Genomic DNA, 26429 nt, shown 5'->3' with positions numbered 1-26429 from the left:
CTTAATTTTATCACAGAAAACCCAGATTATATTTTACCTCTATCATACACCGAGTTCTCTCTTGCTGAAATCTTTGTAAAAATGGTCCCACAAGATGGTACACATAAAGCAATTGGAATTCAGTCTTCACTATAGGAAGAAGTACTTCAGTGAGAAACCTAAAATTTGAAGATAATAATTTATTGTGATTTGAAATCAGTGAATTGTTTGAATTTTGTTAATACAGTCTACTCCAATATTTGCAAAAGTCGTAATAGTTTTTTTTAATTTCTTCAAATTTAATTATTTTTAATTATTCTCATATCTCTCACTGGCTCTTATTTTTATTTGATTACTGGAATAAATTTAGATTAAAGTCATTCTTAAAAATAAAATTACTGAATGACAGAGGTGCATAACCAGTCTTAATATAAATGCCATTCTCAAGAAAGTTGAATCTAGATAATACCATTTTATAGTTAAGGTAAATAATCAGAAAATAGGTTGATATCAGTTATTCAGTTCAAAAGGCAACTTTTGGAATACTTTCTAGGAAAAGCCTCCCTAAATGTAATGGAAAACTAGATACCAAATTATTACTTGCACATACAAATTACATTTTTTTCAAACAATTCTGAAATAAAAGGTTTTCTGATTATTTAGAAATTCTACTTCACTCTTACTTTCCAAGCTGTTCTACTGAATGAGATATATACCTTACATGTACATGAGTTTAAAGAACAAAACAATAACGAAATTACAAAAGTAAAATTTCTTTTAAAAATCATAATACCTACTTGGGAATGAGAGAAAGTTGCCCAATGCTAGAATGGTGCCACACAGCGTGTGCTAGAGCTAACGTGTAGCTACAGCTCATCTCGGAGTATGACTGGTGACAAGCAGTGAAGTCAAAGAGGCGGAAGGGATAGCCAACCCACTCCGTTTCAGATGTCAAGCTGGGACTACTGATGACACTCACAATTTGATCATGAAGGACAATCCAATATGGCTCCTTTAAAACCAGAGGAAAGCCTGATGAAAAATATCACGTATCTAGTATGCCACCCCATATTCATTTTCACACTCCCACCCCTAAAATAATAGCACTTTCTCATTCTTTAATGTTTTCTACTTATCCAGCTTGTGTTTTTGTGTAATGGAGATTTTACAATCAAAAGTGGGTGGCTTCATAATAAGTCAATATTATGCTTGTGAGTTAGAGGGTTCCATAAACGCATCTGCCTGTTCACTTAGTACCTGATATTGACTACACAGTAAATCTACTTTAACAGTATTTACCACACAGACACTACTGATACACATGTGTAACTCAGAAACAAATACATATATTTCGGAGGTGGGTAAGGAAAAAGTGACTTATAGAGGTGCCTAATCAAAGCAGTCTGGAGAGCACAGGGTTAGACAATATTACCGACATTCAAAGATAGCACAACAGACAACCATGTGGTGCTGACTAGACATACGTGGAGGTCACATGAGAAGAGGCTCTCATGGATATTAACAAACTAAGTGTTCAAAATATTTACATTTTAATGTAAAAACTAAGGTTGGATGGGTAAATGGGACCAATGAATGTAGGGATCCAAAAGTCAGGTATATTTCATTAGATTTGATGCAGAAAGCAAATAGTCACTGTAGATTTTTGCAGCAATAATATGAAAACTTTAAAAACATGAAACACTTCATTAGCTGCACAATGTCCTTATATAAAGGCATACTATTCTTTCAACTCACAGGAACAACTGCATTCCATTACTACATACAAATCACAGCTTAACTCACTGGTAGAGCAGTGATGATCAATCCAATTGCATTCATCCATGCTGTAATGTTCTCTCGTGGCACTAACGGCTGACTATGAGTGGGAACAAATAATAAAAATGTGGAATTATAAAAACATTTTATGTGGTTGATAATGAGTCTTTTTTTGAGAACATATACAATTCAGGGGCTGACAACTGACCTATTCCAATAAAACTACAATAGATTTTTATTGAGTAAAAATTTACTATGCAGAAACAAAAGCAAAATAAGAATTTTTTTTGGGTTGTTTCCTTTAACAAATGGGCTGAAGGACTATTTCCATTTATTTATACTTCTTCTCTAATCATTATCCCGTTCTTTATGTTGGTCTTTAAGAAAGGACTCTTCAAAGACAGTCTGTATTGAGAAGTTAACATTATTCCTAAATTAAATGCCAAACAACTAATAAAGAACATAAGTAGGAATAAACCCAGGTCTCCTGACACTGTCTAGGGCTAACTCTACTACACATATATCTTAAGGACAAGATCTGGAACCAAAAGACAGTTACTATCCAGTGTGTATCAGCCTTGGGACAACAGGTTTGTCTGACAGCTCCAAATAAAATATCAATTTCTTTACAAATAGACAATAAATCTTATTGCATACAACAGTATACATACCTTTTCAGCACAACATTTAGAAGAGCATTTCCAACTTCTTTGCCTGAAACAGCTAAGGCCATGAGCTCCACACAAGTAACATGCAGTGCATGGGCTGCTGGATTGGGAAACTCATTGAATCTCCAGTCACAGTTTGGAAATGGACCAGGAGACTTGCCAGCCATCGGTGCAAATGATTAAAGCAATAACTACTGGATCATTTTGAGATTAATGGCTCACATTTGTATAGTACTTCACAGTTTTCAAAATGTTTCACATGTAAACATGTCATTTGATTATCAATTTATCTGATTATGAACCTTCAAGAAGTGATTTATCTGAGAGATTAGAAGGCAAATAATACAAACCAAATACAAATAAACTTGACATGACAAATATATTGATTGCAACCATGTGATCAACTGTAAGATATAAAATGGTTGGTCTTATATAGGTGGGCTTTTATAACTGTGATGTGATAGCTATAGATGCAACCAAAGTACTGTTGTAACTATCAACCTATTCATTCTAATAGTCATAGGACAATTAATAAGAAAGTTACTAGCCCTAGCCGGTTTGGCTCAGGGGATAGAAGGTCCCGGGTTCAATTCCGGTCATGGGCACACATGCCCAGGTTGCGGGCTCGGACCCCAGTAGGGGGTGTGCAGGAGGCGGCCCGTCAATGATTCTCTCTTATCATTGATGTTTCTAACTTTCTCTCCCACTCCCTTCCTCTCTGAAATAATAAACAAAAAAAGAGTTACTTTATATTAAGTAATTCTTTTACTTCACAAAATAAGTTTCTTTGTGTAGGGAAAAAAATCATGACCATTTATATAAAACTGCTCTAAATAGTGACATGGTATATAGACATACTAAGTATAATGTCTATATAAACATACTAAGTATAATGTGCTGATAACTTAAGACATGAAATCAAAATGAGGAAATAAAAATACCAGTATAGTGGCTTTTTTTTAATTAAAAAAGAGAGAAAATAAATTGTATTATTTTCTATTAACATTTTTAAAAAATTCAATTATTTAAAGCAACAAACTTCTATGTTCCTCAATAGCAAACAAATGCATGTACTACAATAGTACATTTACTAGTATTTAGAAATAGGATTGTTTTCTTTGAAACAAATCTTGTAAGGCCTGTTTTTAAATATAAATTTTAATGAAGTGAATTTCTGCCGCTCTGTCACGATGCTGCTAATTTAAGATTTCAAAAACTTTCCAGAAGTAAAAGTAGAAACAATCTTTAGGAAATGTGAAGTTTTAGAATATATAAAAATATTACCTTGAAAAAACAATACAGCTCACGTTCTCACAAATCATACATGCACTTATTTCTACAGAATCTGGAAAATCACAATAAAAAGGATATTATCCACTAGTCGGCCAATCAATCTGCAATAGTAGGAGTCATCTGGGACCCAAGGATTGTCTTCTCGGGCATTCATAGCACACTTCAGGTAAGTGTCACTTAGACACCAGCCCTGCGGTCGATTATCCTTGAGAGAGCCAATGATCGCGTGGACAAGTTTTCGTTTGAGAAATGCACGCTCTCGCAGGTGCATTTCATAATAGTGTAGAGTATTATACAAGTAAGTCACAGGACGATCTGCCAAGAAGAAAACAGATCACCACAATGCGATCTGGTTACCGACAACTGTGAAAAACAAATCCTGTTTTCAGATTACCAAAAATAGCTCAGAAGATTATGAACTTATTTCACAGGCTGGGTAATTAGACAGTGAATATTTTAATTTTAGGACAAGGCAGCAAGCTTCCAATAATATACATAACTGTATTTAAAGATATTCATTACAGTCTGAGGTAGCGATTTCACTTCTGGAAATGTATCCTGAAAAAAATGAAACATATGTGCCAAGGCATTCCTTACTAGAGGACAGGGATGGGACATTTTACGGCATACCCTTCTGCACCATGTGCACATAGCACCTAATCCAAACGGAAAGTGTTTTTAAGGACTTTAACTTCATACCTATTCTGTAGTGCTAAAAGACAAATCTAGCTTCTGAACTGGAGGAAAACATCTTAGATCAAGGTCTAGAAAGAACCGCCCCAGAAAAAGACACATTGTCCCCATAGTGGCTGCCCTGGGACTCCCCTGCTTCTGTCACTGACTCTGCTGTGCTCCAGGACCAGGTTTAACACTTCAGAGTTGTCTTAATTTCTTCTGATAATCTCCCCACAACCAGCTACCCAAGTCCTATTCCTTCTTCCTTGACTATCTGTCCCTTCTTTATCATTTCCAATGCCATCATACTTGTTTACATACTCATCATACACCTGAGCTTTCTGACATAAGGCGTTGAAATGACTTCCTTCTTCCAAGACATGCTGCCAACTAAAACTGAATTTATCTAAAATAAATGTTTTCCACTTATGCTTTCCATGTCATTATCTTACTCAATAACTTCTAGTTGATTCTTGATTACCTGCATTATAAAATCAAACTTCTCAGTCAGGCATTTAAGATGATCTGTCAGGTACAATACATGAATTTTCAATTTAGCCCAATAAGGCTATTGTTTTCAAAGTGTTTTGTTTTTAATACCTTCATGATTTTTCCAGAAGATTCTTTCTGCCTAGCCACCCCCCCACCCTTTCTGTTTATACAAATCACATACACCACAGTTGAAATTCTATCCATCCAAGAAGCTGCCAAAATCCAATTCGTTCCCAGTAACATCGGTCTGTTGTGAACAATTACTTTTCTCCCTCTATACTCTCTGGCAATTAATCACACTCTGTGTAATATAAGGCATCTCTTACATATCACTTTTTTTTCTATTTAATACATTTGCTATGATTACCTATTCATATTTTTATGTCATCTATTTGAGACTTTCTGGTATCAATGCATGGCACTTACCCTCAAAACACTTTAATAAAACAAAATCCTTAGAACAACTGTTGCCCATATGGTCATGCCTAGCCCACTTTTGTTTACTATTAGATGGAATTAAAAGTTAAAAAAGCTCACCATGAAATTTATATAACCCTCCTAGGTGATCTAGGAGAGTCTCCAATGATTTGGAGACTGGAAGCAACTCTAAAAATCTGTGGATTACTATATCAAATACTGGAAGGAATCGGAGACACACATTTCCAAAATAGATGGGCAGATAGGGTGACTGGATCTGCACAGGAGGATCGACCTGCTCCGCCAGACCCTCAAAATACAGCTTCTCTGGATATTTCTGTGGAAATGAGAAAATGGTAAATGTTTAGGGCATCTTTTTTCTCTTAAAAAGGAGTTAAATAAACTTGCCATTTAAAAAAGAACATGAAACCATGTTTGCTCCTACAATGCAATGAAAACAAGAGTCATTTACTTGGTAAAAATCTTTTATCCCAAAAATACACCCAAAGTGATTATGTATAAAAGGGTTTGTAATAACTCTTTTCATTTTGTACTATATGAACCCGTGTCTACAAAAACTGCAATTTTAATTTATTCATAACTTTAGAGATACTCTAGAACCTTGAAGAAATTTAGAGACCAGAGAGAAATAGAACCACAGAAACAACAGCCAAATCAACAGCCACATAAGGCTTAGAAAGGATTAAGGGAAGCACTAATTTGAATTAGTACCTTGTGATAATTCATGTGCTTGGTGTGCCAGTCGTTCTGTAGCCAGTGCTCTGGGGAATTTTCCTTCACAAAGTCACTTACTCGGTTTCGAAAATCATTTGGTTTGAGTAACAGCAACTGAATTATGAAATAACAAACCTGGGCTTCATTTCCTTCATGACTACGCATGGCCTTTGGAGAACAAGAGAAAATTCTGTGAAAATGTCTAACCTATGAAAGAGCATGGCTCTGCCACTTTATCTAAATAAATAAAGTCTTACCATATCTCTATTTTATCCTTTTCTTTTATTGATTTATAGATTTGCATTATTTCCCCTAGTAGATCGTAACATCTTTTTTAAAAGTAGCTTCTTTTAAAAAAATTTGTTTATTTGAGAGAGAGAGAGAGAGAGAGAGAGAGAGAGAGAGAGAGAGAGAAGCATTGATGTGTTTTCCACTTATTTATGCATTCATTGGTTGATTCTTTTATGTGCCCTGACCAGGGATCAAACCTGTAATCTAGGTATATCGGAAAGACGTGGTAGACTATAACCATCTTTATATCTATGCTCCACAGGTAACAGATTAATGCTAACCTATAAGCCACCCCCAATATCACCACTATAGTATTTTTACAAATGTAGCATTCCCCATCCCAATTCAGTATCTTTTTCTTAAGTTTTTACCTGAAATAGAATCGAGTCAATAGAAAAAAACATTTGGGGAATATTGGGTGACTATGAGAGAATTCAGTTCTGACTGTGGCTACCAAACTGTACTAATGGTTATTAGCACCTACAAAGGAATGAAGTGACCTCAACATTCCTGACCCTAGTGGGAAACTTTGAGAATCAGCTCAGGTCTAACTGCTCATATTTTTAGAGCATCATAAGGCCAGGGTCATGTCTGTCTTATTTACTCTAGACAGACATGAGTATCTGCGCATAGAACATAGTATATACTCAATACATACTTACTGAACGAATGAGTAAAGAAACTGGGAAATCTCTAGTTCCTTAGGTAAGTGATAGCAATGCTTAATTATAGTATAAATTTTTTTAAATCCTTAGAAGATCTATCAATCACATACATTGACCCAAAAGAGAATAGACAGCTTAGAAACATTAAGTTAAGCATATTCTTACCAGGCAGAGAATTAATCTGTCCAATGTAACAATGTTGTATTTCCATACCATGTCATTAAGAATTTCAATGCATTTGTTGAGTTGCTGACCCCCAGCTGATGTAGAGAACTCATATACCAGGAAATCTGCAAATGTTCTCACATGGGCTACCAAGGCCCTGGCTCCAATTCTTTCTAATACTCTGGAAAGCAGAGAGTAAAAAATAAATTATATTGCTGTATGGTATAATGGGTTGCCAAATGGAATGCAGATCTAGGTTTGGGGCTTACCTGTAACCAATCTGATTAATATGATCTGTTTCCAAGAGCATTTTCCAGAGAAGACAAAGGAAGAGAGGAGAGCCTTGATTAGAAAAGTGGGCAATGATATTATTTTCATTGCTCATTGACTTCCACTTCCTATACTCCTCCTCCACGTTTTTTTTCAGATTAAAACGGCTTTCCTGAGGTACATTATTTTGTTTGAAGAATGCCTAAAAGATAGACCAGAAGTTTACTTCAATGGTTGTAGTAAAAAGAGCACTGGCTATGGAATTAAGAAACCAGTTCTAGACTTGACTCTGACAGTATCGCACTGTTGGTGCTTCAAGCAACTCAGTAACAAGGCCTGAATTTCTATATTGGGAAAATATGCACACTTGACTAGATTATCTCTGAGACTCCTTTCTTAGATTTCCTAAAGCAAGCCTGAATCCCAAGTCTCTTAATAATCTGTTGATACTTCTATTCACCTTGGAAAAAAAGAAACAGAAATTTATGTGCCCTTTGGTTACATATTTCCCTATCGCTATAAGGAAAATCCATTACATTAGCTCAGTGGTTCTCTGAGTATGGCAGTATCAGCAGCAATCTGTATCTAAACAATCCTCCAGGAGATTCTGAAAAGTTTGAGAGCTACTGGTCTACCCCTATTAGAAGTTATATGTTCATTGTGCCTAAATTTTTCTCTGAAAAGCAGAAAATGAGGTTTTCTTTCTCTGTATTATAAAAGCCAAGTTTATAGTTTTTCTCTCTCTGTGATTTTTTTTAAATGCACTCAAGTGTAGCATGTGTATTCTGTGAAGCTCCATTAAATTATATTTCTCTGCATTTTAATACTATGAGAGAAAAAAACTTTCAGTTAATGTATTAATTCTCACAACTATTAACTAATAAGATAAAACAGTAATAATTAAAATTTAAGAAACATACAGTCCTAGAATAGGACAAGGAACAACAACCCAAGATTTTGGAATAGCAAAGATTTAAAAAAATAATAAGAAAATCTAACGTTTCTTTGGCTGTCACCAAAAGTAACTCTCTAGAATAACATTATAAAGGGGACGAATGATTTCATATATAATTCAAGACCAAATTACCTGTAGTGGGCCTGGAAAACAGCTAAGAGTATGTGAAGCCCAATTATGAGGAGTAAAACTCATAATGGTCTGAAGGATGTCTTTACACCAAGTTCCCTGAATTGAGTCAGAGCCTGTAAAAAAATCTAAACAAAAACAAACAGATATAATCTGATTTAAATGATCATATCACAATTCATGAGATCATAGAGAAAGTCACAATCAACTACGTACACGGAGAGAATTTCACTGCAATGCATTTACTGCTAAACTAGTAATATTCAGCTTAGGACCTAAATATGAATGATATGAACACAAATGAAAAGAAGACTAAAGACAATGGGAATCTTTTTAAGTTACAGAGCATCAATGATGATTGCTGTACAAGTGTACAATGATTGCTCACTTAATTCACTCTGACAATGAGGTATTAGCACACTTTGAGCCAAGAGAACAGAATTAAGAAAGCAGATATTGTGCCTGGCTGGGGTTGCTCACTGGTGAGCATCAACCAATGAACCAGGAGGTCATGTTTCAATTCCTGGTCAGGGCACATGCCCAGGTTGCAGGCTCAATCCCCAATAGAGGGCGTGTAGGAGGCAGCCGATCAATGATTCTCTCTCATCATTGATGTTTCTATCTGTCTCTCCCTCTCTGAAATCAACAAAAATATATATATATTTTTAATATATTTTATTGATTTTTTTACAGAGAGGAAGGGAGAGGGAGAGGGATAGCGAGTTAGAAACATCGATGAGAGAGAAACATCGATTCAGCTGCCTCTTGCATGCCCCCTAGTGAGGATATGCCCACAACCCAGGTACATGCCCTTGAATAGAATCGAACCTGGGACCCTTGAGTCCGCAGGCCGACGCTCTATCCACTGAGCCAAACCAGCTAGGGCTAAAAATGTATTTTTTAAAAAAGAGGGCAAAGTGGTCCTGAGAAAAGCTTAAGAACCACTACTGAAAAGTGGCTGAAAACTGATGCTCACCCTGGTTAAAGTGACAATACACAGAAGAATCTATATCAATGACTGAAATGGTGAGGCTATCAAAACAACTATTTTTTCTTGAACAAATAAAAAGTATCTTTTTAGCATGTCATCCCCTTAATAATCAGTAGAGACATGGCACACTCTAATTTCACTGTTTTGTCAGTGGTGGTGGATTCACTGTACCTGTCACGTGAGTTGCTCTAGCTAAGGTCAATATCAAGGCTCGGTTCAGTTCTTCAGATTCCGCAGACAGCACTGTTTTGGGATCGTTAAGGAAGCGTGTGAACTGTGGCTGTAACTCGGAGCTACCTAAGGCTGTTATAAGCCTAAGTGCAGTGCTCTCAACACTGAAAGGTGGGAGAACAACAACAAAAAAACATGAAAAAGTTAACTTGCATATAACTTTCAGAATTATGGAATTAAATTAATTCTAGGTTAATTAAAATGGGAAAACATGCAAACTATGAATTTCCCTTCTTTAATTTTTTTTCCTTCTTTTTTTTCAATCCTTACCCGAGGGTATTTTTTCATTGATTTTTTTTTTATTTTTTTTTATTTTTTTTTTTAGGGACAGTGGAAGAGAGAGGGAAAGAGAGAAACATTGATGTGAGAGAAACACATCGATTGGTTGCCTCCTGCACGAGTGCCAACCAGGGCCCGGGCTGGGAAGGAGCTTGCAACCAAGGTACGTGCCCTTCGCTGGAATCAAACCCGGGACCCTTTGGTCCGCAGGCTAATGCTAATGCTCTATCCACTGAGCCAAACTGGCTAAGGCTCTTCTTTAATTTCAATAAAAAAATACATAAATCTCTTTTGTGTGAGATGAGCTTTGCTTAATTTTTTTTAAAACCTGAAGTGGCAAATTTTATAGTGAAAACCACCTGACATGCTTACACATTTGAAAACAGTAACCTATAGCCTATAGGACTAAAACATTTCACTTAGATAAACAGTATTTCAAAAATTACATTATTTTTACTTGCAATATATTTTCATTTAGAGCAAAATCAAAATGACATGATTGACACTTTAACCATAATTCAAAGTATGTTTAAATCTAGTATCCTAAAGGGCTAAGTTAGAACATAATGCCAAAGGCCTTTGAAGTACTTATGCTCAGTCCAAAGATCCCAAGGCAAGGACTCAATTATCTTAATAAATTTCTGTTTAAAAAGCTGGACTCTGGGAGAACATATTTGCCAGTGATACATCTGATAAGGGGTTAATATGCAAAATTTATAAAGAGCTTATAAAACTCAACACAAAAACAGACAAACAATCCAATTAAAAAATGGGCTAAGAACCTGAATAGACACTTCTTCAAAGAAAACATGTATGTCCTAGCTGGTCTAGCTCAGTGGGTAAGAGCATTGGCCTAGGGACTGAAGGGTCCCGGGTTTGATTCCAGTCAAGGGTGCATACCTTGGTTGCAGGCTCAACCCCAGTCCTGGCCAGGTCATGTGTGGGAGGCAGCTAACGGATGTATCTCTCTCACATTGTTTCTCTCTCTCTTCTCTCCCACTCCTTTCCATTCTCTCTAAAAATCAATGGAAAAATATCCTTGGGTGAGGATTAACAAAAACAAAACAAAGAGGACATACAGATGGGCAATAGACACATGAAAAGATGCTCAACATCACTAATCATCAGATAAATGCAAAGCAAAACAACAATAACATATCACTTCACATCTGTCAGGATGATTCTCATCAATAAATCAACAAACAAGTATTGACAAGGACATGGAAAAAAGGGAACCCTGTGCACTGCTGGTGGGGAAGCAAACTGGTGCAGCCACTGTAGAAAGGAGTATTGAGTTACCTCAAAAAATCAAAAATGGAGCTGCCTTATGATCCAGTGACTCCACTTATGGGAATATATCTGAAGAAACCCAAAACACTAATTTGAAAGAATATATGCACACCTATGTTCATTGCAGCATTATTTACAATAGCCAAGATTTGGAAGCAGCCCACGTGTCCAATGGTAGATGAGTGGCTAAAAAAATCTGTGGTACATTTACACGATGGAATACTACTCAGCTGTAAAAAAGAAGGAAATCTAACCATTTGTGACAGCATGGATGGACCTGGAGAGCATTATGCTAAGTGAAATAAGCCAGTCAAAGAAAGACAAGTGCCATATGATTTCACTCATATGTGGAATCTAAAGAACAAAATAAATTAACAAACAAAACAGAAATAGACTCATAGGTAGAGAACAGACTGACAGCTGTCAGAGGGGAAGGTGGTTGCAGGGCTGGGTAAAAACGATGAAGGGATTAAGCAGATACAAACAAAAAATAAACAAACAAAAAACCTCATAGACACAGATGACAGTATGGTAATTACCAGAGGGAAAGGGGGGATAGGTAAAAGAGGGTAAAAGGGGGATAAATGGTGATGGAAGGAGACTTGACTTGGGGCGGTAAACACACAAAACAATATACAGATAATGTATTATAGAATTGCACATCTGAAACCTGTATAATTTTGTTAACCAATGTCATTACATAAAATATTGTAAGGCAAAGATTTAAGTTCCCATCTCCAACAAAGTTTCTTATAAATCTTAAAGAAAAACAATCTCCAGTGAGCTCACCAGAGATGAAGCTGGTTCTGATTTGTTTGTGCAACTGCAGCCAAAGTATGAAGATGACTCAAGAGCTGAACTCTGTAATGAGGCTGAATGTGGTGCATCCGGTAGCTGAACATCTCAAGAAGTGTGTGTAAGATGCCCCAGGCATGAGACTTGAAAACGGTTGGCAAAAGCTGACCTTAAGGAACAAGATCATTTAAGACACCAATTAGTAAAAGCTGTGCATTAAAAGACATGCAAGTCACACTGAGTAAAATCTATGTAAAGATTTGATTGTGAATACACATGCACAGAGGCATATATAAGTGCACGTATTTTCCAAATGTTCTCTATAACTTCTACTTTAATTTTAAGGAAAAAATCCAGATCATAGTTAATAATACCAAGTTTGCTTTTTTTCCCCTGCAACTTGACAACTAATAATCAAGTTCATCTGGAAAAATAAAACACAAGGTATGTCTGAAAAGAAAATTATTCTAACCGTTCTCACTTCTCAGTTATTTTCAAAATTATTTTTATGAAATTAAGGTTCCCAATGTTTTGAAGCAAGAGGACTCACTTTTTAACACATAAATTGCATCACACATGCTCTTATTCCCTCCTCCCTCATAAGAAAGTTTTATTCAGATCTCATAGTTACTCTTTTTATCTGGTAAAAAGAGTAACTATGGTTAAAATTAAAATTATATTGTATTGGTGAAAGTTAGAATTACCATGAATCAGAAAAACACTTCCATTCTAGACAGTATTTATTATTCAGAACAACATAATAGCAAACAGATATTATAAGCTGTCCTCTGCAATGCAGGAAAACGCCTTTCATACTGCCAGTCAGATTCAGTATTCATTGCTGTCCCAGGAGCAAACCAGGAAGAAGCAAACAGGACCATGATTCTTGCATGAAAACAATGATCACGTCCTGCTCACTAGTCTAACACCCTTTTCTTACCATAACTTTACATCAAAATCCAACTCACCACCCTGACCCTATCCCTCTTGTTTATTTTATTTTTCTCTATAAGACTTATCACCTGAGCCTGGCCTATGAGCACTGACCATTGACCTATTAGCCAGGAGGTCACGGTTCAATTCCCTGTCAGGTCACATACCTGGATTGCAGGCTCGAACCCCAGTAGGGGGCTGCAGGAGGCAGGCTATCAATGATTCTCTCTCACCACTGATGTTTCTATCTCTCTCTCTCCTCTCCCTTCTTCTCTGAAATCAATAAAAAAATGTATTTTTTAAAAAGACATCATTTGATATACTTCAATTTCATTTATTAGTTTTTTTGTATGTCTCTCTCATTAGCAGTAGTCTCTATGATGGCAGTGACACTGCTGTATCCCCAGCACCTAGAAGAGTACTTGTTGAATTAATGAATAGATCAATGGTTATAAACATCAGAAGGTCCTGGCTTACTGATAAATCCTTTGATGCCCAAAGACTCTATTTCCATATAGACCAATAACCGACTGTAAGTTTCCACTAGGGCTGGAGCCAAGGCCACACTGGACTTTGCATGAGCAAGTTTTATCACTCTGGTAGCAATGCTGTGGATAAGGCTGAGGAGAAACAAAAGGAAAGCAAATAAAACTCCCTATTTTTGACATAAAGTTCCTGTAGGGAACTTGGTATAAATCTGAACTTAAATATATGAATTGAATCAGTCCCACTTTAATCATTTAAGTTGCCAGGACACTGGTAGTGATGCACTGTCCAACCTAAAACCTATTCTGGTTTCCATGGTGCTTCCAATTGCATCAGGATCCCTCTCCTCATGGAAAAGCAGGCTTTGGGTAAACTCACAAGAACATGCTTGAATGGTTACAGTGTGTTTTCTTTTTTAAATATGTAATTAAAACCATTTGAGAAATTTAACTTTTGTTACAGAATTACTTAATAAATCACAGCTAAGCCCCAAACGTTAGGTTCTAACAGTGCTTCCCTCAACTCTGTCATACATGCTCTAAACCAGTGGTCACCATCCGGAGTTCCGAAAGGTTGGCGACCGCTGAGTGTAATTCTATCACAGTGTTTGCTATCTGAAAAAGAGCATGTCTTTTCTAGAACTGAAATCCCACTTAGAGGCCCACAGATGAATTCTCATTCACCTACATAGTATTTAAAGTTTGAGCCAATACTTAAGAGCTGAGCAGCGAGCTATGAACCAGGTCATGGTTTGATTCCCCGTTAGGGCACATGCATGGGTTGAGGGGAGTGCAGGAGGCAGCCGATCAATTATTTTCTCTCATCACTGATGCTTCTGTCTCTCCCTCTCCCTTCCTCTCTGAAATCAATTAAAAAATATATTGTTAAAAAATAACCTCAATGTCCAATGATGTGGAACTGGCTAAATAATCATTTAGAGCCAACCGTGGCTGGGTAGCTCAGTTGGTTAGACCATTGTCCTGATATGCCAAGATTGTGGGTTAGATCCCAGTCAGGGCAAATACAGGAATCAACCAATGAATGCAACAATAAACTGATCTCTGTCAAATCAATCAATAAATAACAACAAAAAAAATTTTTTAATCATTTATAGTCACACAAAAGACTTTGTTGTAGCCATTAAAACAGATATTTTTGAAGAACATTAAACTTAAAAAAGTGTTTGATAGATTATATGGAGGAAAAAAATGGTTATAAAATTGTATTGTAGTAAGAGCCCATTTTGTTAAAAAAAATCCATAAATTCGTATATTCATACATAGAAAAAATGACTCAAAATATACACAAAAACTTTATAATGCTTATTTTTCATGGAGGGATTATGGTAATTATTTTCTTTGGGTTTATTTGTATATTCTAGAAATCCTATAATAAAAAATTATAATTTTATAATAAAAAACCGTAATTACTTTTTTAAAATGTACTTGACCATAAAACACACACATAATCATTAAATCAAGTCTACATTATACTGGTATCAATTACATGACACAGGACCAAGTAAAGAGCCCATACCTCATTTTGGCATGAACTGTCAGTGAATCCAGGAGGTTCATTGGTAAGGGAGTAATAGATGCCGAAGCCAAACAGCTCGTTCCAGGAAGAGGTATCCTCATAATTCCATTTCCATAAATAGTTTCTACTAGAGCTCCCATGGGTAATGTAAAACATTCTGAATTTGTAGAGTAGGCATTACACAGCAGGGCAATCTTATAGTCATTCATCTGTAAACTTTTATTTCTAAGACTCTGCTGTAGGAACCTAAAATTTCAAGTCCCATTAAAGAGGGGAAAAAATGCAAATAATTTCCAGGAAGTTAACTTGCACTTTTAGAAAAGTTTAATTTCATGCAATTATTTACTAATACTATACTTATTCCTACAGGTTTTATAGTTTCTGTCCAAAACGTAAAGTAGAAACACATATAAAAGTATAAGTAGCACTTCAGAAAGAATTTAAGTAATTATAAGTTAATAATTAATGAGTATTTGTAAGTATGTATTACACATACAGCACTAAGATTCAGAAAGGAAGAAATAACTCACAAATTCATGAACTAGGGTTCTATTTATTATCTATCTGCTTAAGCACAATGAAATGCCTTCATTATAGATGTCACTATGTAAAGATGGTTAAGGGGTGTCTCATAAAATGAAAGCGAAATGAAATGTGAAGTCTGACTATCCTATAGTCTCTTATGAAGTCTTTTTTAGAAGTTCTGGGTGGGAAGTTCAGCTATTCCCAATACCTCAGACTGAAGCCCAATCTTATCTAAAAAGGACACCTCTGAGTAACCATAGCTTAGAGAATGACGTAAGGGAGCACACCAGACAGATGAGCTCAATCAGCCCTGGCAGCCCAGGGAGTGAAAGACATCTCAGTCAGATCATGATGAAATCCTAAGTATTAAGAAATTTTGAAACATGTTCACATTATTTTTGGAAATTAAGAACTTTAATTCAAGTAAAACATATAAACATATATGTACATATAAGACATATAAAAGTAAAGTATTTATATGTTTCATATATATATATATATATATATATATATATATATGGTCAATAGGATTAATTTTCTAGTTGTTCTCTATGCAGATATTGGTCACTTTCTCTTGGTATGACATACACATTAAATGTTCGCCCTAACTGCCAATGAATGTGGGGGGATTTCCATCTTTACACAAATACTAAGAATATTATTAGTCTATAATCCACCACTTATAAAATAAAAATAATTAACTGTTCAGCTACAAATACTTACTCATGGTGAAGATTTAGGGAATGAGGTATTGGAATCTGTAGTTTGGAGTTGTCATTTTGGGCTTTTCTATTAAGATGAATCCAAATGCAAGTCATTGCAAAGGCATGAGTTGACTGAGGTTTGTTAATATCAGGAACTGGGATACACTAAAAAATATTTTCAGAAAGAGAAAAATTAACTAATTAAAACTATTTTACTAATCTACTTCTGATATAGGTCTTTTAAAAATATGCTACAGTCCTAGCTGGTTTGGCTCAGTGGATAGAGAATCAGGCTGTGGACTGAAGGGTCCTGGGTTTGATTCCGGACAGGGGCACATACCCAGGTTGCAGGCTCAATCCCCAGTAGGGGGAATTCAGGAGGCAGCCAACCAACAATTCATCATTGATGTTTCTATCTCTCCCTCTCCCTTCTTCTCTGAAATCAATAAAAATATATTTAAAAATAAATAAATAAAAATAATAAACACATGCTATAGTAATTTACTTCCAATTGTTCTTTGATTATTCAGTAATATAAATCAGAAGATAAAACAGCAATGAAACACTGAAACTATTATTACAAAATTGTTCTGACTTACCAAGAAAATAATAAATTCACAGGTGCTTAGCCAAGCTTTTCCTGCTACAGAGGATTCACAATCATGTCTATTCTTTAAAAATTAAACACTATGAAATCTTACTGAATGTGATAAATACACTGAAAACACAAAATTTCTAAAAGTTACATATATACTTTTTGAGAACATAAAACTTAAAATTTTTTTAAAATGTCCAGCATTAACAAGGTAAAAAGGAAAAAAGAAACATATTTCTTAGGAGTTTACTTTCTATTAAATCTACTTTTTTGTGCATTTAAAATTTTCCATAAAATACCCTGGCAGGGAAGCTCAGTTGGTTAGAGTGCCATCCCAATACGCCAAAGTTGTGGGGTCGATCCCCAGTTAGGACACATACAAGAATCAACCAATGAATGCATAAATAAGTGGACCAACAAATCGATGTCTCTTTCTATCTCCCTGTCTCAAAAATCTACACTAACAAAAGAGAAACATGCAAATTAACCATCACTCCGTCACTCAGCCACTCCACTACATCCACCAGCCAATCAGAGCAACTATGCAAATTAACCTGACAAAGATGGCGGTTAACACATTGTATGCGGGAAACATATTTATACGTTTTACTTATACGTTTTACATTGACTGGTAGTAGAGCACGGGACACGTATTAATACGTTTTTTATAGACTAGCGGTAGAATGCGGGTAACGTATAAATACGTAAACTAAAGTTATCGTAATTTTACTGAACGTTGCCATTTGCGCAAAAAATTACAAAAATGGCCCGCGCCACCTGTTAGTGCGCGATAAAAACTACCTGCAAACAACGTGTAAATTTGCACACGCAGGCACAGAGCAAAGGCTCAAGACGACTGAAGATGGTGGCGGCCATGGAGCTGGAGCGAGGAGGCTTGGGTTGCTCCCGGCGACAGAGGAAGCCAAGCTTCCCGCCGGCCCTGTACTCCACTCAAGGAATGGCTGGGGGCCTGGGTCGCCGGGGGCAACCCAGGTTTCCAGCCCGCCCTGGGCTCCGCTCAAGGAGCTGGGGGGGGGGGGGGGGAAGGAGGGGTTGGGAGCAGCCAGAGCAGAGAAGCCAAGCCTCTCTGCTGCGGCTGGACCAAAGGCCTGGGTCCCGGGTGCTGGAGGAAAACCGGTGCCGGCAGCCAGGGGAAAGAAGGCTATTGTGAGAATCTTCATGCAACGGGTCACTAGTCAATAAATGAAAATTTTGGGGGGAAAATTCCCATGAATATCTAAGGAAATGCAAATCAAAACCACAATGAAATATCACCTCATACATGTCAGAATGGCTACTATAAACAACAACAACAAAAAGAAGTAACAAGTGTTGGAGAGAATGTGGAAAAAAGGAAACCCTTGTACACTGTTGGTGAAACTGTAAATTGGTGCAGCCACTAATTTATTCAGAAATAGAACTATATGATCCAGCCATTACCACTTCAGGGTATTTATCTGCAAACACTAATTGAAAAGGCATGTGAACCCCTATGTTCATTGTAGTGTTATTTACAATAGTCAAGATAGGGAAAAAACCTCAGTGTCCATAAATGTAAGAATGAATAAAGACACACACACACACACACACACACACAATGGAATATTATCCTATATAATAAGACTAATATGCAAATTGACCAAACGACCAGTCGCTATGATGCACACTGACCACCGGGGGCAGACGCTCAATGCAGGAACTGCCCCCTGGTGGTCGGTGTGCTCCCACGTGGGGGGGGGGGGGGGGGAGGGGCGCGGCGCTGCTCAGCTAGAAGCCCTGAGCTGGGCACAGCGACGGTGGCAGGAGCCTCTCCTGCCTCCACAGCAGCGCTAAGGATGTCCTCTGGGGAGCGGACCTAAGCTGCCAGTAGGACATCCTCCAAGGGTTCCCAGACTGCGAGAGGGCGCAGGCTGGGGTGAGGGACACCCTCCCCGCTCCCCGAGTGCACGAATTTCGTGCACTGGACCTCTAGTTCAGCCATGAAAAAGAATGAAATCTTGCCATTGTGACAACATGAATGAAACTTGAGAGTATAATACTAAATGAGTCATAAGGAGAAAGACAAATAGCATTTGATTCACTCATGTGGAATCTTAAAAAATAAAATAAAAAATAACCCAACAAACAACATAAAACAAAAACAAACTCATATATACAGAGAACAGAATGGTAATTACAGAAAGGTGGGTGAGAGATATGAAGGGAGTCAACTGTATGGTGATGGATGGAAACTAGACTTTTGGGGATGATTGCTCTGTAGTGTATAAAGATGCTGAATTATAAATGTTGTACACTTGAAGCTTATATAATTAAAAAAGAAAAAATGATGAAAATGCCTAGTATAAGATGTTTAAAAAATGGCAATCATAAGGACATGCCATATTTTACTCAAATACTTTATGTAATAATACACAGAGGGGGACACACTCAATTAGCAAACAAAAGATATTCACAGACACTAATATCATGTGGCCATTCAATGATATGTATAGATAAAAACAGTATAATGCTTTTTAAAATTGTAAACCTACTTAAAATGTAGGGAAAAAATTTGCTATACTAAATGTCCCATTGTGATTTAAGATAAACTTCAAAAATAATTTAGTTCAATTTCTTCATTAGACATGAGTAGGCTAATGATGAGAGAGACCTAATGTCCATCCCATGATTGTGGTTAGTTACAGAACTGGGGTAAGAACTCAGATTTCCAGTTTTCAAATCCAGTGCTCTTTTCACAAAACCACACTAAAATCCTTAAGCATAATTTAGACATAATTCAATCACCACATTGTTAACCATTTAGTAAAACTTACTTCTTTTTCTGGGTACAGAAGGTCAAAGAGTTTCATGACAGGGAGAAAATCAGCTAGTGCGTTTTTCTGAATACTTCCAGAAATGAACTGCAGGAGAACCCACATCAGATGATCTCTGCCTTTGATCAGTCCTCGCCCTGCTAACTGTAAAAGATGGTTAAATACATATCTACACAACTAAGGAGTTGGATGCAACATTTAAAGAAAAAAACAAAAAGAAGAAACCCTGCTTTCAGAATGTTAGCCTCTAACTTTGGCATTTACTAATTACTTAGTCTCAACTCAAGACACACCGTGGAAAGCCTTTTAAATTATTTTAATATAACATATATCTTTCCTTCCTGACCCCCACTAAAACTATACATATCAAAAATTAAATGTTATGGACATAATTAAGTTGATCACATGTGCACGAGAATCAAGTTTAATATGGGATAATTACCAAAAATATCTCATCAAAACATGAGGAATGCTTTATCATACACAAAAAATTTTAATTTAAAATTCTAAGCTTCTCGGCTTTTTTGTCTAAAATCAAATGTAATTTAAAATCCTCAAGGACTGGTTATCAAAAAAAACTTCTATACCTTTCCAAATGATGAACTTGTTACTATGGAAACACTTTCCCAGTTTTTGTTCTTGGCAAATTTCTATTTGTCCTTTAGTGCTAACTAGCTTCAAGATCTCTTTGATAAAGCCACCCCTATGTCTTTAATTGGGGCTCTTCATTCCCTTCAGGGAAACATTATTTCACTATGAAAACTACTAAATTATAATCAAATTGTTTATGTCTCTATCTTTCCACTAGTAAGGAGCTCACTGAGGGTCCTATAGTATCTTTTCCTCTTGTACTCCCTGATCTTTGCACTGCAAATATATAGAACGAATTACAAAACCCAGTGTCTATAATGATAAGAAAATGAAGCTAAGAAATCACATAGGCACTGCGCAGAACATGAGGTAGGACTCAGAACTTCTTCCAGTGCCGGGAGCCGGTCCATGCTTGCTGTTTCAAGGGACCTGGCATATATGGCATACTGTTCTTAATATGTTTGCTCACCTTCTTGGCACTATGTGTTTTAACCAAGGTCTCCTCTCTGAGAAAGGTTGTTTCCTCAGGTAGGGATTTTCCCCTGAAGTTAGGGAGGGAATAAAACCTCTTAACTAAGTGCCAGGCGGGTAATTAATCACTTTAACTATGAACAATCATGCTTAAGCTACATAATCTTTACTCCCTGGAATGGAGATAAGAAACGCCCTAACCTTTGTAATAGAGATTGATAGGATTGAATCAACTGGTATAAATACAGATGTAACAAGACAGCAAGAGACAGAGAGAGAGACAGAAATTGGCACAGAACCTACACAGAACGTTCTCTAGGGACAGAAGAACTTCGCTGGAGAGAACATGGCAAAAGATCCTGGACAGAACCCGGCTACAGAACCTGGCTGGAGACCCTGACAAGAGAACCCGGCTATGATGATCAACTGAACGCTGTCTCCGTGTCATTCCTTCTTCGCCAACTCCGTCCACACCTTTGGGGACCCCTGGACCCGCTGGGGTTGGACCCCGGCATATGGTGCCCAAACAGGGACCCCTAGGTAAGCGCCCCGCACTCGGGACGGATAGGACTCCACCATAGGAAGAGGGTGGATAGTCTTCACCGACTCCGTCCACACCTTTGGGAACCCCTGGAACAGGATTCCCCTAGGTAAGGCCACCTCCCCCACCCCCCATTGAGAACCCCACACTCGGGACGGATAGGACTCCACCAGGGTACTACAGACCCCCCTATAGAGGATAAGTAGGGAAAGAAGGTGGATAGTACAGAACTTAGATTGAGAAGATGTGCCATACTGAGTCCAAAGAAAGAAGACTCTGTATTGATTCTTAGATTGAGAAGATGTGCCATACTGAGTCCAAAGAAAGAAGACTCTGTATTGATCTTTAGATTAAGAAGATGTGCCATACTGAGTCTAAAGAAATAAGACTCTGTATTGATCTTTTAACACATATGCTTGCTAGCAGAGGAATTAAGGTTACTCCTAGTCAGACAGAACGTTTTATACAAGAAGTATGTCCATGCTTTTCTGAGGAAGGAAAGGTAAATGTAAAGGCATGGGAGGAGGTAGGCCCAAGGAGCCTTATCCTTAACCCCACTGCAGCCTTTCCACCCCGGGAAAGTGCAGGATTGGCAAGCTCTCCCTGGGGTGATAGATCAGGACTCAGGTAATAGCAGAAAGCGCCAATCCTACTCTTAAAATGGATACAAGAGAGCATTTGGGGTTTTTCTTTTTAATGCCTGCTTTTAAAAAATAAAAAAGGGGGAATTTGCCGGGAGCCGGTCCATGCTTGCTGTTTCAAGGGACCTGGCATATATGGCATACTGTTCTTAATATGTTTGCTCACCTTCTTGGCACTATGTGTTTTAACCAAGGTCTCCTCTCTGAGAAAGGTTGTTTCCCCAGGTAGGGATTTTCCCCTGAAGTTAGGGAGGGAATAAAACCTCTTAACTAAGTGCCAGGCGGGTAATTAATCACTTTAACTATGAACAATCATGCTTAAGCTACATAATCTTTACTCCCTGGAATGGAGATAAGAAACGCCCTAACCTTTGTAATAGAGATTGATAGGATTGAATCAACTGGTATAAATACAGATGTAACAAGACAGCAAGAGACAGAGAGAGAGACAGAAATTGGCACAGAACCTACACAGAACGTTCTCTAGGGACAGAAGAACTTCGCTGGAGAGAACATGGCAAAAGATCCTGGACAGAACCCGGCTACAGAACCTGGCTGGAGACCCTGACAAGAGAACCCGGCTATGATGATCAACTGAACGCTGTCTCCGTGTCATTCCTTCTTCGCCAACTCCGTCCACACCTTTGGGGACCCCTGGACCCGCTGGGGTTGGACCCCGGCATTCCAGGGCTGACATCACAAGACACTGTCCACGCCAGTCTAAAACATACTCAACAGGCTAAGCTCTCTAACAAAAGATTTAGTACTAACCTTCTGATGAAGAGAAAGGACCATATGTGGAAAACTTGCAAACTGGAAAAGCACAAAGAAAATGAGCTGACTCGAGAGATGCTGCCACAGGAGTTGGCTCGTTCCCCCATCATCAAACTTCTCCTCCGTCTCAGATCGCTCCATGGCGTAGACCACCAGATCCACCAACTGGTCCTCCAGCACAGGGCAGCGCTGCTTTTGCTGTAGGGCAGAGATTAAATACAGTATTCCAAAAGCCTCCTGGTTAGTTTCCCAAGTTTCCAGTTAATGGCCATTATTTGTAACAAGAGGCTGAGAAGCATGAAATGAAGTTGAACTTAAGACAGTTAAGGTTAGATTTAGTCTATTAAAGCTGCATGATGTTATATAATCACAGAGGATGAGTTTCATAAAAAAAATTTTTTTCAGGTCTCATACAAGACAAACTTCCCATTAACTTTTGACTTTCACTATAGACATTATTTCAATTTGACAAACAGCACAGCAGAGTATAAAATTTTGTTATTTATCCTTTGAAAGAAGTTAATTTAAAAGGCATATGAAATGGGGATAGCAGTATTAACTTCGCAATCTAACTCAAAATATGAAAACCCTGGATTTCCAGGAATCAGATATTGTGATAAGAAAGCCAAGAAATGTGTGAATTTAAAGTAACCACCACAAGTTTACTCTAACTTTATACACAGAGGTATACATAAATAGCTGCCAGACTACTCAATATTTGTTTTTCAATGTGTGTCACTGATTCTGATACTGAAATGGAAACTTCCTCAGCAAAAAATAGGTCTCAAAGTTCATCTCTGCTCTTTTAGAAGTCAAACATAATGCAGCTTTAAATGTAAATTAGACTATTTTAAATTCTAAAACAAGAAAAAGAACTGAGTTTAAACACTAAAAATGAAAATGCAACTTCCCTTTCTAGAGGCAAAATGATTTACGCATTTTAAAGTGATTTAAAAATGTATACTTTTACCAAAAGATATATGTTAAGCCATACTTTATGCATTTTCGTATTTCCTTTGTAAAATATATAATATGGCTTAATAGCCAGGCAATTAGATGCCTTTCTAGTGAATACAATTACTAATATACATGCTTTCCTTCTAAACTTTAGATGTAATTGTTCGTCTTTTGCCATGAAAAAGGGATATGATTTCTTTAAATTTAGGGGGGAAAATGCAAAATGGGGATGAATTTGGAAAAAAAAACAAAACATAATGAATAGCATCCCCTCTTTTGCATGCTCTTTGCCAGCTCCAAACTTGTAAAGCTTCAAGATAGCTGCACTTTCTTAAAGCATGCAAGTAAAACAAACGTCTATCCAAAACAGTAAGCATCAATGGTTGTTTCATATTTTTTTCCAAAAACACAATGCCATGTTCACAGTTCAACCACATTACAGTTTACAAAGAGCAATAGTAACACCACCAGTTGAGACTACAGTACTTTTCCTCCAAATGTAATTATCATTATGAAGCAGAGCAAAGTGCAACGGACAACACTACAAACTATTTCTTAAATCAGCATGCAAAACTACTGTGTACAGGGCTTGAAATTCACTAGTTCTGCCAACCACCAACAACCTAAGAAATGTGTCAGACAACACAAATTTAGAGTGAGGTCATTCAAAGTATACAAGAGTCAGAAAAATTTGTGAAAAGAAGTAAAGCCATTATTTCCAGTAGGAATTTTTCCATTAGTGGTGGGAATTTGCTTTTAGTTTGGAAACTAACCAATTTGTCACCTATTCCTCCATCCATGATGGTCTTTCATCAATCTGCTTTAGGAAAAAAGAGAAAACTAAATAAAATTGGTTTTAGCATCTGAGTCATTCAGGAGTTAACCTTTTTAATATGAGCTATTTGGTTTTTTTAAAAAAACTAGATTTTTACCTATATATTTTAGGGGTGTAGTGATGGTCATACAGTTAATGATTTAAGGAGAAAAACCAAAAATATTAAGATTTTGACAAAGAAGGAAATTTAGTTAAAGCTGATGATATGTCCATATATACCACGACTCAAGATGAGATCCAAATTTTCTGTAAAGAATTAAATCACTCAGGAATCTCTATGGTGCCTAACTGGCCCGGTGATGAGGGTGGCAGAACATCTCTCAGGATTAACTCTATATTTCCCAGGTATTTTTGGTTAAAGCCAAGGATATTTCTCAAACCAAGTTTAGGGATAACTTAAACATGTTTGTTTACTTGCCAATTTTAATAATGCCCCCCCCCCCCCCCCCCAATAATCTGTGCTACTACTTTAGAATAGAAGTTTGGCTTTTGTTTTCAATTACTAAGGAAAGTACTCTAAAATTAAGACTCTCCATCACATAGATTATTTTACAAAGTAGAACAAATGAAAATTTGCAAAGCAGTTAAATAATCTGTAAATAAAAGTTAATTATCAGTCACTAGGCTATAGTAATTCTGTAAGCCAATGGACACATGTGTATGGTTACTCATAACTATTCTGAAACTTTTATAAATTTAAGTCTTCATTATGTAAGCATATAAGTTGAATTAGTTTACATTATTTCTATATGCATATTTCAACCTCTTTTAACAACATGAATCTAAATTCAATATTTTAACAATTCACATTCTGCATAATAGCTCAAATTATATTGGAACATTTTAAATTTTCCGCTCTTATTAAAAAGCTTAAGCATTGAGAAACATTAACAGTAACCCTTACCCATGCCCCTGATTCTTTCCCATCATGACTTCAAACAGCAAATGATAAGGCTTTTTTCAGTCCTAAACATATTCTAGCTAAGTAGCCTCTAACATGTTTATATAACAGTTCTGGTACAGCTTTTGTGGTGAAATTTTAACATGTACTTAGGTGGACTTAATTAACTTTAAATAATTATTTCAGTGCTAGAAAACAAATTTTATTTAATCCTCACCCCATAATATTTTTTCCATTGATTTTCAGAGAGAGTGGAAAGGAGGGGGGGGGGGGAAGAGAGAGAGAGAGAGAGAGAGAGAGAGAGAGAGAGAGAGAGAGAGAGAGAAACATGGATGTAGAGAGACAACAATTGATTGCCTCCTCCTGCATGCGCCCCTACCGGGGCCGGGGTTTGAACCTGCAACCCAGATACCTGCCCTTGACTGGAATTGAACCCACGACCACTCCATGTGCAGACCGATGCTCTAACCAGTGAGCAATGCTGGCTAGAGATAGAAAACAATTTTAAAGCAATACCTATTCAGGAACAGCTGGGGGAAAAAATACCCTTTTGTATGTCATTTATTCTCTGCCAATAAGAACTGGAGCGCTGTGCCAGTTAATACCACTTTAAAGGTGCCTTTCAAAGATAAACAGTGATTAGTCTAGTACTTCACTGTCACAGGGTAGCCAGAGTTCATACACCACCACACAAGAACTTGCTCTTATTCAGTAGAAAGAACACAAACTCGTGTAAACACGCAAAACAGTATTCTTCCACTGTGAACATTTCACTTTGCTGGTCACAGAACTGGGCTATTTATGACCTTCTAAATGTAACCAATTTTAAGATAAAATATAGCCCAATTCCTACTGGAAAATGCAATATAGACAGCTCTTTAAAAGTTTCAAGCTTTCATTAATTACTGCATTGCTAGAGAAAGGACAAGAAAGTACAGTGCAGGATATAGTTTTGTAATGATAAAAGACGTGGTAAGATAACTTGCTTATTTTTAATCATATGCTTCTTATACTGTGTGTTCTCATTTTC

At 37.0% G+C, this 26429-nt stretch overlaps 1 protein-coding gene across 1 annotated transcript in view; it reads right to left on the bottom strand.

The window, feature by feature from the left end:
• MED23 (mediator complex subunit 23) overlaps positions 1 to 26429 on the bottom strand; it is a 42722-nt gene that overhangs the window by 3828 nt on the left and 12465 nt on the right. The window contains exons 12-28 of the mRNA XM_081094049.1: positions 22704 to 22904; positions 19689 to 19832; positions 16300 to 16445; positions 15052 to 15297; positions 13507 to 13649; positions 12091 to 12265; positions 9673 to 9836; positions 8514 to 8638; positions 7426 to 7628; positions 7157 to 7337; positions 6033 to 6203; positions 5421 to 5637; positions 3781 to 4031; positions 2427 to 2578; positions 1783 to 1855; positions 777 to 991; positions 38 to 158 (exon numbers count right to left, since the gene is read on the bottom strand). Of these exons, the coding sequence (XP_080950175.1) occupies positions 38 to 158; positions 777 to 991; positions 1783 to 1855; positions 2427 to 2578; positions 3781 to 4031; positions 5421 to 5637; positions 6033 to 6203; positions 7157 to 7337; positions 7426 to 7628; positions 8514 to 8638; positions 9673 to 9836; positions 12091 to 12265; positions 13507 to 13649; positions 15052 to 15297; positions 16300 to 16445; positions 19689 to 19832; positions 22704 to 22904 (2928 nt within the window). The remainder of the gene's footprint in view (positions 1 to 37; positions 159 to 776; positions 992 to 1782; positions 1856 to 2426; positions 2579 to 3780; positions 4032 to 5420; positions 5638 to 6032; positions 6204 to 7156; positions 7338 to 7425; positions 7629 to 8513; positions 8639 to 9672; positions 9837 to 12090; positions 12266 to 13506; positions 13650 to 15051; positions 15298 to 16299; positions 16446 to 19688; positions 19833 to 22703; positions 22905 to 26429) is intronic.

Source organism: Myotis nattereri, assembly GCF_964212035.1.
Source record: "Myotis nattereri genome assembly, chromosome: 6".
In the NCBI taxonomy this organism is placed as follows: Eukaryota; Metazoa; Chordata; class Mammalia; order Chiroptera; family Vespertilionidae; genus Myotis; species Myotis nattereri.
This window is presented reverse-complemented; position numbering and strand designations above follow the sequence as displayed.